The sequence below is a fragment of the Aplysia californica genome, unplaced genomic scaffold, assembly GCF_000002075.1.
Source record: "Aplysia californica isolate F4 #8 unplaced genomic scaffold, AplCal3.0 scaffold00661, whole genome shotgun sequence".
NCBI classification, from domain to species: Eukaryota; Metazoa; Mollusca; class Gastropoda; order Aplysiida; family Aplysiidae; genus Aplysia; species Aplysia californica.
The window spans coordinates 217730-230702 of NW_004797931.1; the positions used below are offsets into that span (position 1 = coordinate 217730).

Sequence of the window (12973 nt, forward strand, 5' to 3'; positions counted from 1 at the left end):
TAGCACCCTTAATCTTTCTATGAGCTGGAGTCTTTGACATAACTCTTGAAATCTCGTAAATTTCAGATTATTGAAATGCTTGTTGTGCTTTCCTGTTTATTCTGAAAATTATGAACAGCTGTAGAGTAATGGTTAAGCTTTTCACTGGACACATAAGTTTGAATCTGGTACGGGAAGTATTTAATTGTGTCTTCTTTTTTATGCAGGGACCATTGCTCTGATGTAATGTGGGAAGTATTTATTCATTGTAAAGTGTCTCCCCCTTTATGCAATGCAGCTGATGTGTGTTTCTAGTTTTGATCCTGTACCAAAGTATATCCTGTTTGTGTATATTCTGAACTGCATGTGTACAAATAAGAATAAGGTTTTTAAAAAAGGATTTCAAAGTTACAATTCCTGCCTTCCACCATTTATATTTTGTAAAGACTTGAATCTATTGTGTTTTGCCTTACAGCCAAGCAGAATCAGGAAAAAGAATGCTAGGTTTTTCAATGATGATGAAGAAACTGATTACCAAGTGTCAAGGACTCCCAAAAGAAGAGCTGTTCAGCCTCCAGCAGTAAGTGGTTCAGATAGTGTTGTGCACATCTTGCCTTGAAGATAAACATTTGGGTAATGCACAGATTCAAATAATATTCTGTAGTACTCGGAGACTTTTCCATTGCTAAAACATTAACACTTAAGTTTATTTAGGCCAACATAAGGTGTGTCTCGGCTCAGTTCAAGGACAATTCCTGTTGTAAGCAAGGCACTGATTCTGTGCCCTGTGGAGTTGTCTTGAGGTGTATGAAGTCAGTGTTGTGCTGAGGGCATCTTTTGTTGCTATCCAATTCATAACTCGTATGTAGGGCTGGATGTATAGAGCACTCAAATGTAAAAAAAATTGATGCTTTACTGATGGGATGGCCTGATTGGAGGATGCTATTGATAGGTCCTACCCTTCTTTTCTTTCCTACTTTTGTCTCTTTTTATCTGTCTACTCATCCTTTCTCTAAATGATGGTTATTTTGACAATGTGCTTCTCTTTACTCAAAGAAACAAGTAAATGTCAACAAAACCATTGTTCATTCTCTGTCAGCCTGCCCCAGTTAGACCAGCCCCAGTGTCTGCAGGGTTGGACAAAAGAGCTGCTCAAGCCACAGGGATGCGACTGAGGAATCTGCTCAAGTTGCCTAAAGCTCACAAATGGGTGTGCTATGAATGGTTCTACTCCAACATTGATGCGTGAGTGAAATGTGTCGTAAACTTTCAGATATTTATCCTTTGTTGTTCTTGTTTGTCCTGGCTTCACCTGTTTTCTATGTGAGGGTTTCTTAGTCTAGTAGTTAGGTGTCGAAATACCTTGGTTTGGTTTTCAACTAATGGAGAAAATTTTGCGTTGTTATTCTTTTTATAGTTCTTTATTTCACTTAGCTGGAAACTGGTGTGCTTGGCCTTTGTCAGTTTGTTAGTGTTTGAGCGCTTAACCAGCTGCTTGTACTGCATTCTTCGCGGGAAGCTGAGAATGTTTCTGATTGTTCTGTGGTCTACTGGGGTAATAATATAGTGCAAAGCGCACAGAGCTTGCTTTCGAGTGGGGACATGTGCTATACAACTGCTATTTATTATTATTTTTGGTAGAGACAGACTGAGACAAAAGAACTGATTTGAAAAACTTCCCCTGCAAGCCTTCAATCTGAAAGGATTAATGATTATATACTACAGCTTATGTTGTTTGTGAGGAGTGTATCAATAGGTAGGACTTTTTGAACAGTGTTTCAGTCTTATTTTTTTAATCCACAGGGCTTATAATTTTATTATAGAATGGTGTTGTGAGCTTTGTTAGTTCTTCTTTTCTAATTGACTGTGAGTCTGAATTGTTTAAGAGAGCGCAAGATTTGTTAACAGCCCCGTTCTCATATGTATTGTGAGTAGTATTGAGAATTGTTGAAGTCTGATTTGGATAAGTGGATAGTTGGAATGTGCCCTTGGTAGATTGTGCTTTTTTCATTTCCTTCTGAATTGAATGACTATTATTGATTCGATGTCCTTCTCTTTACTCAAACCAACCAAAGCACCTTAAAGACTGGATAAGATATTTGAAGAAGGAAAAGCTTCTGTAGCTGGGAATGGGCTTATTTACCCACAGGAAAGAATAAAGAGGTAGTCCAGTAGGTTCACTGCTCTTGCTATGACTGGTTCTTATTTGTGTCCACAGCCCACTGTTCCTTGGAGAAAATGATTTTTGCATTTGTCTAAGAGAATCATTCCCCCAGCTCAAGTGTAAAAAGCTTAGGCGAGTGGAGTGGAACAAGATACGCAGACTTATGGGAAAACCAAGAAGGTGGGTACATGTGTAGTTCTGTAAAAGTATAAATGTGCAGAAGTTAAATGTTGATTAGGAAGAAAAGTGCCTTTGCATAACTGTTCTATATTAGGCAAATCTGCGTGTTCTGAATTCTAACCCTTTGAACCCTCTGTACCGAAATTTGTTATGAACGCAACACGGCAGATACCCTGGAGTACAGAAATATCGGCATGACACACACGCACCTAAATTGATGTGTGTTTACAGAAAAAGAAAAATATGAAACAGCATCATCAATATACACCAGCATATTGATATTACAAAAAAACCCAATGAGATAAATAGATAAGATCAACACTTAAATGAGCTGTAGAAAAGTATCAAAGGGTTAATGTTGGTGTATGGTTTTTTAAAAGAAAATATTGTGTTGATTAGTGGGCAAATTAGGTTCAACTTTTTATGCCTGTGTTATTTATTTTTCAGATGTTCTCCAGCGTTTTTAGCAGAAGAGAGAGCAGTGCTGGAGGAGAGAAGGGAAAAGATAAGGCAGCTTCAGCAACGAAAAACTACAGAATTTAATTCCATCAAAGAGCTTCCAAATGAAATTCCATTGCACCTTGTCATTGGCACAAAGGTCACAGGTAAGAATACATTTGCGATACTGTTTTGATGAGTTCTTGATGATTGAAATTTAAAAAAAAATCCTTTTCTTTCAATGGTGTTTGAACCAAACACACCCCTCTGGTTGATTTAGTGATTCCGTCTGCTACACGTACCTATTGTTTCCTTGAAAACTGGCCAGTCTACTTCTTGGCTTAGTAGCGGGTGTGGTTTGCTTAGATTTTGTCTCTGTTCGGTATTTTGTCTAAGTCTGTGGTGAGATGTGTTTTTTTTTGCGTCGTCTCTGTAAGCTGCTTAGCTAGAACAAGGTCTCCACATCATGGCCTGGTAATTGTGTGACTTCTGATCACCATTTTTTCTATAAGAATGAAATAAAAGCGTTGAATGGGTGTCTTGTTCTCCAGAAATGGCTGATTGAAACAACGGTTCAGAATTTTGTAATGCTACTCTTTTTAAAATGCCTTTTCAGCGAGATTACGCAAGCCTCAAGACGGGTTGTTTACAGGCACAATAGCTGCTCTGGATACGGCTGATAACTCCTACAGAGTGGACTTTGACCGCCCTGGGCTGGGAACACACTCAATACCAGACTATGAAGTTTTGGTGAGTCATTTAAGTCTGACCACTGTTAGCAGAAGGTTAGAAGTTTCAAAGGATGTCGGGTTGACAATAGTGAAGCCTCATCTGACTGATGGTTAATTGATGAAAGGACTTCTACAGCTAGCCCCTATTGACTTCTCACCGAGCTGCAATTGTTTGGAGTACTTATTAGTTGTAGAACTAGAACCCACCATGGGAATGTTTTTGACTTTTTTTTTGTGGTATCTGCTGGTCGAGATGATTTATTAACATTTCCAAATTTGTCTTGTCTTCTTTCTAAATGTTTGTGTTGTGTCATTCACACTTTAACTATGAATTGGTCTGTGAATTATTTGTTGTTTTAGTAAGGTTTTACGGCGCTTACAACTGCATAAGGTGATATGAGCACCAAGGGATGGATGTCAACAGAGAAGTCAACAGCACAAAGTCTGCTTCGACTATCGAGGCACCCTGAAAATAGCTGTTCACAAGAGAGTGTCAAACATACAAAAGAAGTAGAGAAAAAAATGACGATAGTAAAGAAGAGGAAAGAAAAAGCAGCAGTTCCCCCTCTATGTTGTTCCTATACAGTATGAGCATGACATTGATAAATCAGCCCATTTACAATTCTACTGTGCATAAGAACATGTTAATATCCCCCTTTGGGAATGGCCTAAAGACACTTCAGTCAGTAGCACTGCCCTGGGGATGTGAATAATTCAGTTATGGTTGGCCTTAAAAGGATTGTCAGTGAGCATTGTTTGAATCCCTGCATGCCTATTTGGTCTCATCATTTTATGTTTCAAATGAGAACTTTTGTGAACAAATGCACTGGTGTCAACCTTCTTTAGATTTCACCAGGCATTCCGTAACCCATAAATATTCCATTTGTTTTCAGAGTGATGAACCCCCAGACAGCATTTCCATCTCAGCATTTCAAGAGAAGCCCAAACGCCAGCCCATCAAGCAAATTAACACAGTGCCTAAATTTGTCCCTGGAGTTGTGACGGGGTCAAATGCATCATTTGTGAGTCGGGTGAATTATATATGTTTGTTGATTTCTGTGTTTGACATGTTTTTGCTTGTTTATGTTATGTTGTGGGGATTATGAAACATTGAAATGAGAATGCATTAAATAAGTTTGGTTGTTTATTCCATTGCTATCATTCTTTTATTGATTAGAAGAGGGATTGTTGCCCCAGCTGATTTTTCAAGACTCTGACACTAAAGCAGTGGTCCAGATGTGTTGATGAAAGCGATTTGGATTAAGCTGAGCTTATTTTTTTTATTGAAGAAAGTTAAGTGGTGAATAAGACTGTTTGTTGTGATGTTACCATTGTGTTCATGTGTGGATCTCATTTCTGCTGTTTTTTGTGAATAAGTCAGGATACCAACGGTTGTTCAATTGGCTCAGGAATCTACAGTTGTTGAACTGGCTCTTCTTTTTCTGAATAAGGAGGTGGGGGGGGGTTTTTTGGCTTTTCTTTTCTTTTTCTTTTTTTTTTTTTGGGGGGGGGGGGGGGGATAGTAGTGAATATTACTTTAAAAAATATATCTTCACCCTCGGGAAATGCTGCACACTTCAGTGAGCAACTATTTCCTATTTATTTTTTGTTTCTAGCAGTGGAGCTTTAAAAAAAAATCAATTAATGGTGCAATGCTAAATTCTCTATTGTTTAAAAGGTGCGGCTGTTCATGAGGTTGTTATGTGTACAGAATTTCTCTTTTAAATCGTACAAATATGTTTTCCTCAGACTTCCGGTGGAGATGTGTGTATACGACCTTTCAAATCTGTAAGTTTAATAAAGAACTTTCTTTTTCTTAGTGTTGTCGCATTGCTTGTGTCATTGAGATATTTTTCTCATAATGAAGATGAGCAGTTGGTGAGTGTGCTTTGGTTTGCTCCTTCTTTTCTATCCAAACCTATCATCCTTATCTCTCCTCCATGTTTAAAAAAAATGTAAATCTGTAGTAAAACCTTTAATCTTTGGCACTTACACAACCTATTTATGTTGTAAATGCTGTAAAACTCTTGCTTAGAGAATTCTTCATTTTGAAGATAATCATGAAGAGATCCAAGTGATATGGGCACCAACAGTTCTTGTTGTTTAGACACTCAAGGTTAGAAATGAATTTTTCTTTCTTTGTAAGTTACTTTTTCATTGAGATACTTAGGCTTGTAACACCCTTCAGTACCTTTCAGTTTGCTGAGCTGCAAGGGAAATTTTGTTGCTTGCCTCTTGGGGCTCTTTGCTGAGATGATAGTGAGCTCGAATGATGAACTCAGGAAAAGCTGTACAGTTCTTAAACAGCAAACATTTGCTATGAAATTGTTTTATCCTTTGTCGTGCTGTGTTTATCGGAAGGGATAACTCCAATGCAGGCAGTTGGACTTTGATCCTACTGTTCTTCCAGTCTTTCATCTCTATCTTTCTCGATCATATTTTCTGGTTATTTCACATTTTCTTAAGAAAGAGTTGAATTTGCCAGTCACCTTGCTTAGAACAAACAAAATATAGAGTATATGCCCTAGTGATCATTAGATGAATTTTTTTTCACCATTCCATTTTATCTGTCTTCGCAGCTTGGTTTTGAAGGCATGGAGACGCATTCACCGTTTAAAGGGAAGCTAGTGAGTCTGGAAGGTGGAACATATGGAGGTTTCCCTATCAAGTTTTTAGTTCTGGTGGTAAGTTATTCCTGTATTAACGAGATGACCTGATTACTATTTTGTAGTGTGAAAATGAAGGCCTATTTTTTAAATAAGTTTTGAGACTGACACTTCCATACATGTCTTATGTGTTTGGTCAGAATTTTGGTATCCTGTTTTTATGAATATAGTTGATCATGTTCCTGAAGATATGCTTCCAATTTTCCTGAATTTTTTTTTACAAAGCTGACTTATGTAGGACATGGAGAGGTTGTGGTCGAGAACTACGCCGACATCTTTTAACTTTGTTGCTGTTACTTATTTCATGACCGTTTTTGGGCTTAAAGTGCGTGCCGTGATACAGGTACTAGATCTAATTGAGGGAAAAGGAATAAGAAAAAAATAAATGAACAACCTTGGCGCGATCTTTTTTCCAGGGGGGGGGGGGGATACCTTGAGTGTATTTGCGATGGAAGTCAAACGTTACTGTATGAAAACGCGGACTTTTCCCCTGGATGATTAGAGTTATGTGTCAGCTATTTTCAAGACTACGAGAGTTTCAGCTTTAGTGCAACCTGCGCTCCCCCAGTCTATCCAACTCCGATTTGAGTTCATATAATAATGCTGTCTTTCAGTTTTCAAAAAGCTTTGTCTTGCATACTCGCCTCATAAAGAACCGGGACCACCCCCACCCCCTTTTCCACAGTTCCCCTTATGACTGATTTGCCGTTGATCCCGATTTTTTTCACTAGATCCTGATTTTTTAACTCTAAAATCCTGTTTTTTAGATTTCATGGAGTGGCAGGTCTGAGTACCAACTTTGTCACTTATGTGGATGTTATGGCCTCTAACTTTGACATTTTCTTTGGTGTTTTTATATATATTGTATATTGCAATGAGCATGATGTCTGTTTATGCCTCCATAATGACTAAATCAATTTTTATTTGTTTTCAGACAAGATTGTCTAAAATATTGCAAGTTAAAAAAGAGTGGATAAAGCAGCTTAGTGATATGAATACAACTACAGAGAAAAAGGTGAGTGATTTATGTGTTGTTCAGAACCGTTTTTAAAACATGGTTAACTGATATACTGATTGTTTTGGTGCTGGGAATTTTCTGTCAAGTTAGTTAAAAATGGTGGAGCTTTTGAGTTTTTTTAAAAATGAGAAAAATGTTGCCAGTGAATTTGTTCCTTGTGGTTGATAGTACTGGCAGTAGTTCAGGGTGTCCAGCAAGGTCGTAAAATGGCGAAAAAGTCATAAATTCGATGCCCTGGTTGTAAAGGTCGTAAATTTGCCTGGAAGGTAGTAAACATTTGGTAAACCGTCGTAAATAAGCCAGCATACTGAGTGATGAAGCCAGCAAGACTTTTCAGTGAACCATAGCCTTCACTGCATGACTTTGTTTTTGCCGGTCGCGATTGTGATATAATATTCGTTCACCTTTTCCGCGTCTGAGAGCACGTTTCTCGCGAAAAGGCGACTTGGGCTGTGGCGGCAGGCGGAAGTGTATGTGATACCGAGGCTTGATCGGGAAAATCAAGCTTTACTTTTGCTTTCGTTACCACCCAGAAATTTGCCTACGATAGACTGATAACGCACCACTTGTAACATGCAGGTTGTACAGTATAAACGCTGTGTCGCCGTGCAAATAATTAATCATTACTTGGACTCGTCACCGTGCTGTCATTTGTGTGTGTGTATGTGTGGGGGGTGAAAATAAAATAAAAAGATTTTCCGATTTTTAGATTGCCGGGTTCGCCATCGTGACCGGTCAGTGAACCTTCGCACGAGGCGCCATAAAAATACGGCATCGGTGAGCACCGGCGTTTGTTGGGGTCGTCAGAGTTCATTAAAAAGTCTGAGTATTGTGAAGTATAGATCTAGGACTATGGGGCAGGGATTATTGATTTTTTTTAGAGATACACTCAGGAGAGGGGGGAGGGGCTGAGGGCAACACCAGAGGACAAAAACTTGTAAGCAAATTTCAGAATTTTGATTAGATTTAGAGCCCTCTGCGAAGCGTGCATTGGTGCAGGCCTTTTGTTGAATTGGGATCCTTCATACTTTGTAAGCCGTGTTATTGAAATAAAGTGTTCACATTTCATTGGTTGGGTGACAGTAAATTAGAACAATATTGTATGTTTCTGTTCAAGACTGGCAGATTTTCAATGTCACTGCCTCTTGCCATCCCACAGTTCTTACACCTCTCACTTTGAATAGGTCTACTTGAGCCAGTCAAGTTATTGCTTTACTTTTAGTTTGAGTAATAATTCTTGTCTTTTACATTCATAATATGAGTCGTGACACCTAGACTGGTTCTTGAAATTCTTGTTCAAGGCCCCCCCCCACGCTCAAAGCAGGATTCATTGTTAAAAATATATAATAATGAGAGGAAAATATTATGACAGACTGAAATACTTCAGTCAAAGAAAACCCCAGTTCGACACTGACATGTTGTTGACTGGATATATTTTACGTGTGTGTCTGTCTGTTTTGTTAATGTAACTTACTTACTTACTACCCATTACGCCATCTGGCGTTTAGAGCAGCATGTTATTTAACATGGCCTTGGAAAATGGATGACTCCCCTGGAAAATTGAGAAGCCAGTTTGGCAGTCCCCTTGTGTGTACACATTAGGTCTAAATCTACCCCACTTCCCCCTCCTACCACCACCAGGGTAGTGCTACTGACTGAAGCGTCTTTAGGCCATTCCCAAAGGGAGGATATTAACCTGTTCTTATGCACAGTAGAATTCTAAATATGGGCTGATTTATCAATGTCGTGCTCATTCTGTGCTAGACCAACATAGGGGGAACTGCTACTTTTTCCGTCCATTTTTTTGCTATCGTCATCTTTTTCTCTACTTCTTTTGTATGTTTGTCGCTCTTGTGAACTACTATTTCCGGAGTGCCTTGATAGTCGAAGCTTAATTCCCCATTTGGACTTCTCTGTTGACCTCCATCCCTTGTCACTCATATGACCTTTGCAGTTGCGAGTGCTGTAAAAACCTTACTAAAACTAAATCTAGCTGCGACCAAGCTTTTTATCGTCTGTCTATCCTCCATTTTATCGACTGGACTTTGTTGTGTGTTGTTTTCGTTCCAAATATTATGTAATAATAATATAATGTTATTGGTGTCGCAGATGAACTCCCTTTTTCGAGGTGGTGTGGGGCTTGATTTGCTGGGTAGTAAATTTTTTCCCGGCAGTAAATTTTTATAGGAAATATTGCTGGGCACTCTGTAGTTGCTATGCTAGGGGTTGGCTGTCACTCTTGTGTGGTATGGTATCCTCCTACTACTCTTGGTGAAATATGGATGTTATTGCGCTAATTTCATCTAAATTTCAACTTAGCTACTGATCAGTCCTATGATGAGCTCATCCTTGCGCACAGAGTGCAGGCTCCGCCTCTTTTCTGTTAGTCCAACCAGCTGCCTGTTGATTGGTTCATCCTGGTCATAGAAGGTGGCAGGCTTGACTTTGATTAGGTGGTTGAGCCTGTGTGGCAGACAACCCAGGGACTTGGCTTGATGTGTAGTCTTGCTGAGGCTGAGGACTTTTCTTTAGTTTTTGTATATAGGATATAATGAGCAGATATAAAGGAGGTTGAGAGTGAGAGAATTAAATTACGTTTTGTAATTAGTTTTGTGTGTGCATATCATGCATGTGTTTGAAGGGGGCATGTGATATATGTATAATGACCCTTGTATATTTGAATGGATTAGTAAGAGTGAAATTTGATACTTTTTCAGGTGAAAGAATTTTGATGGTTGTTTAGAAATATAGATATTCTTTCTTTTTTTCATTTCAGAGATCATTTCAAGAGCCTATTTCTCTAGCATTCCAGAAAACTTATGCTGGCATCGTTGTGGAATTAGAGAAATTGAACAAGGATCTGAATGAATATCTCAATGGTGTGCAGACATATTGTCAAGATGTGAGTGTGTTGTCAAGGATTGTTGCTGTTTTTCCTTTTTTTGAAAGGACAAAGCGTATTGATTGATCATCGGGCGGTTGGAAGACCATTACTGGTCTTTTTGGTTGCTGAATATAGTTCATGTTAGAGAGTTCAGTGTTTATTGAGAAGGCTTCTGCGGGAAATGAGAATGCTTACAAAGTGCAGTGCTTCCAATCTTCCGTATTTGTACGTAAATCCATACTTTCTGCATAGCTGCCCACTGTCCCGGGCCATCCGTATTTTGTACGGATTTTCTTGAAAAAATCGCTGTTGTCCCGGAAATGCGGATTTTGACCGACCGTCCTGGAAAAAAAAATTGGCAAGCATACTTCTAAAACAAAAAAATTACCCTTCTGTTGCTCGGGAAAATGACGAAAATGCGGGAGATTCCCGAAAAATTCGGGAGATTCCCGAAAAATTCGGGAGAGTTGGGAGGTGTGCAGTTTCGACAAAGTCAGCTGATACGCATGCGCGGCTCTCGGCTTCTTCATTCGTTTGAAAAAATGGCGTCAAAACGTTCGGCGATGAGTTCTAAGTTCGACTCTGGACCAAGTAAAGCAAAGAAACCGAAAAGGCAGCAAGTTTTTCTTGACAAATACAAGGTGTCCCTGATAATTACTCAGTGTCCCTGATTTTGAGCAAGGCTGTCCCTGATAACCACACAAACTCCATCCGTAAAAAAAGTGCGATAGCATAGGGCTACTGAAATTCCTGAGCAAAGAATCCGTACTCGCCATCGTTTCGTCTTGTTTAAGTTAGAGATATTTACGGTAATTCAGTCGACAATAGTTTAATGTTATAAGAACCTGCTAGACCCGGGAGTATGAGGAAATCTGTGAACTGCCCTGGGAAAATGCATAAAGTTCTTGAATATTTGAAAACCAAATCGGATAGGTCAGCGGTCGCAATTATGATGTTCGTGCGGCTGTTTCTGGTCCGAGAGTACGTTTCACGTGGGCCAGTGCCACTGACTGAAGTGTCTTTAGGCCATTCCCAAAGGGGGGACATTTCTCGTTCTAATGCACAGTAGAATTGTAAATGGGCTGATCCGACAATGTCATGCTCATAACTGCCTGAACTACAACAGGGAACTGCTGCCTTTTCTTTCCTAATCCTTACTATTGTCATTTTCCTCTACTTCTTTTATATGTTTGTCACTCTTGTGACCTGCTATTTCCGGGGTGCCTTGATAGTTGAAGCAGACCTTGTGCTGTTGAAGCTAGAGAGGTGAGCAGAGTAAGTCAGATTCCCTGTAAAGACTTCTCTGTTGACACCCACCCCTTCGTGCTCATATGACCTTATGCAGTTGCAAATGCCGTAAAACCCTCTACTATAATATAAATAATTAAAAAATCTTCGTCACTTCATTCAGGTGGGAATGGATACCCAGCTATAATTGATGAAAGATCTTTTCAGTTTAGTAGTGTATAAGTGCTTAATTCGCTGCTTGCACTGTATGCTTCTAGGGAAGCCAAGAATAGTTTTGAGTGTTCCAGGGTCTGCGGGGGTGACAACAGTTTTAAAGTGCCTAGAGCATGCTGTAGAGCATGGATATTTGCTGTATAAATGCAAGTATTATTGTATGTTTTTCTATTATATATACAGTCTTAGAAAGTTCCCCTGGGGAATGCACATATCTTCGTTAGATATTTTGTTGTTTAGTGTACTAGACAGTAGGAAAGGTCTCTGATCAACAGGTCTGCATTCATGGTGAAGATCAAGTGCCATTTTTAACACTACTTCTGTGTGAATTTGATCTGTTCATACATGCATTTACTGTAAAGTACTCTTCGTCATCCTAAGGGTACCAGACGAAGGAAAAAAGAAGAAGTACTGTACTTTTACCAAAAAGAAGAAAGGCAGAGACATTGAAAACACCATTGTTGATTACTACTGTGCAGCAAGGGTCCTCAAGATTACAACACCCCCCCCCCCCCCCAACACTGTGTCACAGACTCATACTTGACATTGTTGTGAGCCTGCACTTTCTCACCACTTGCTTATTGCTTACTGGAGTTGATTAATGAAGCTAACATTATTACAGCTTCTAGAAGCTATTGTTCCTACAAAAAATTTATAGCACTGAAATTTTTTTTTCAGAAAAAATGAGAGAGAAAAAAATTGTTCATTCTCCTCCTTATTTCTATCACAGATCTCCCCTGACCAGGGTGTGACCCCAGCAGAACCACCGTCCGAGATCAAGAGGAAGTGTGACACTGAAGCAGAGGAGACGGTAGCAAGGATATGCAGGGTGTGTTTGGTGTTGACCTCTTGCTCCTTTTGTGTCTTAGTGCTGCTCTCATAAGAATCTTGTTCTCCAGGTTTCTAATGTTATTGAATTATGACAATAAAAGTCAGTCAAAAGAAAAAAGACCATCCAAATTGGTCTTTACATCAAAATGGGGTTGAATGACCTTTTGGAGCTTTTTTTTTTCTCAGAGAACTGACAATAAATAGCTAAGCCAGTAGTCCATGCACACTTTTCTGTCTGTCTCAGAAAGTGTCTGTTGGTCTTTAGAATTTACATATCATCAACTGTGTTCTGGAGTTTTGGTAACTCAAATAATTTTTTTCATCAACCTATCAGTGTCAGCAATGGGATGCTTAGTTATTACAAATCATAAAGAACATTGAACTAGTGGGGAGGAGGAGCTTTCAGATGGGCCGTCACTGGGGCAGACAGATCAGCACCAGGTGTGTAGTTTGAGGCTGCTCTGTGGCTAATGTTAATGGCGCTCTACTTGTTGAGGTTGTTGTTTGTTTTGACATTATATTATGTTGAGTGTTATACAGGGCATTGATTTTTTAATCAAATCTTTCAATGGAAATCGGTGAAGTTGTCTTTTATTTCTCTTTCTTTTTTTTAAAAAAGGT

At 39.2% G+C, this 12973-nt stretch overlaps 1 protein-coding gene across 3 annotated transcripts in view; it reads left to right on the top strand.

Moving 5' to 3' along the window:
* Window positions 1-12973, top strand: part of LOC101862610 (protein lin-9 homolog) — a 36424-nt gene that overhangs the window by 16689 nt on the left and 6762 nt on the right. For all 3 annotated transcript variants that reach the window (XM_013087941.2, XM_005108115.3, XM_035972352.1), the window contains exons 5-15: window positions 455-559; window positions 1079-1224; window positions 2198-2323; window positions 2771-2928; window positions 3378-3511; window positions 4386-4514; window positions 5242-5280; window positions 6072-6176; window positions 7093-7173; window positions 9953-10078; window positions 12252-12350. In XM_013087941.2, the coding sequence (XP_012943395.1) occupies window positions 455-559; window positions 1079-1224; window positions 2198-2323; window positions 2771-2928; window positions 3378-3511; window positions 4386-4514; window positions 5242-5280; window positions 6072-6176; window positions 7093-7173; window positions 9953-10078; window positions 12252-12350 (1248 nt within the window). The remainder of the gene's footprint in view (window positions 1-454; window positions 560-1078; window positions 1225-2197; window positions 2324-2770; window positions 2929-3377; window positions 3512-4385; window positions 4515-5241; window positions 5281-6071; window positions 6177-7092; window positions 7174-9952; window positions 10079-12251; window positions 12351-12973) is intronic.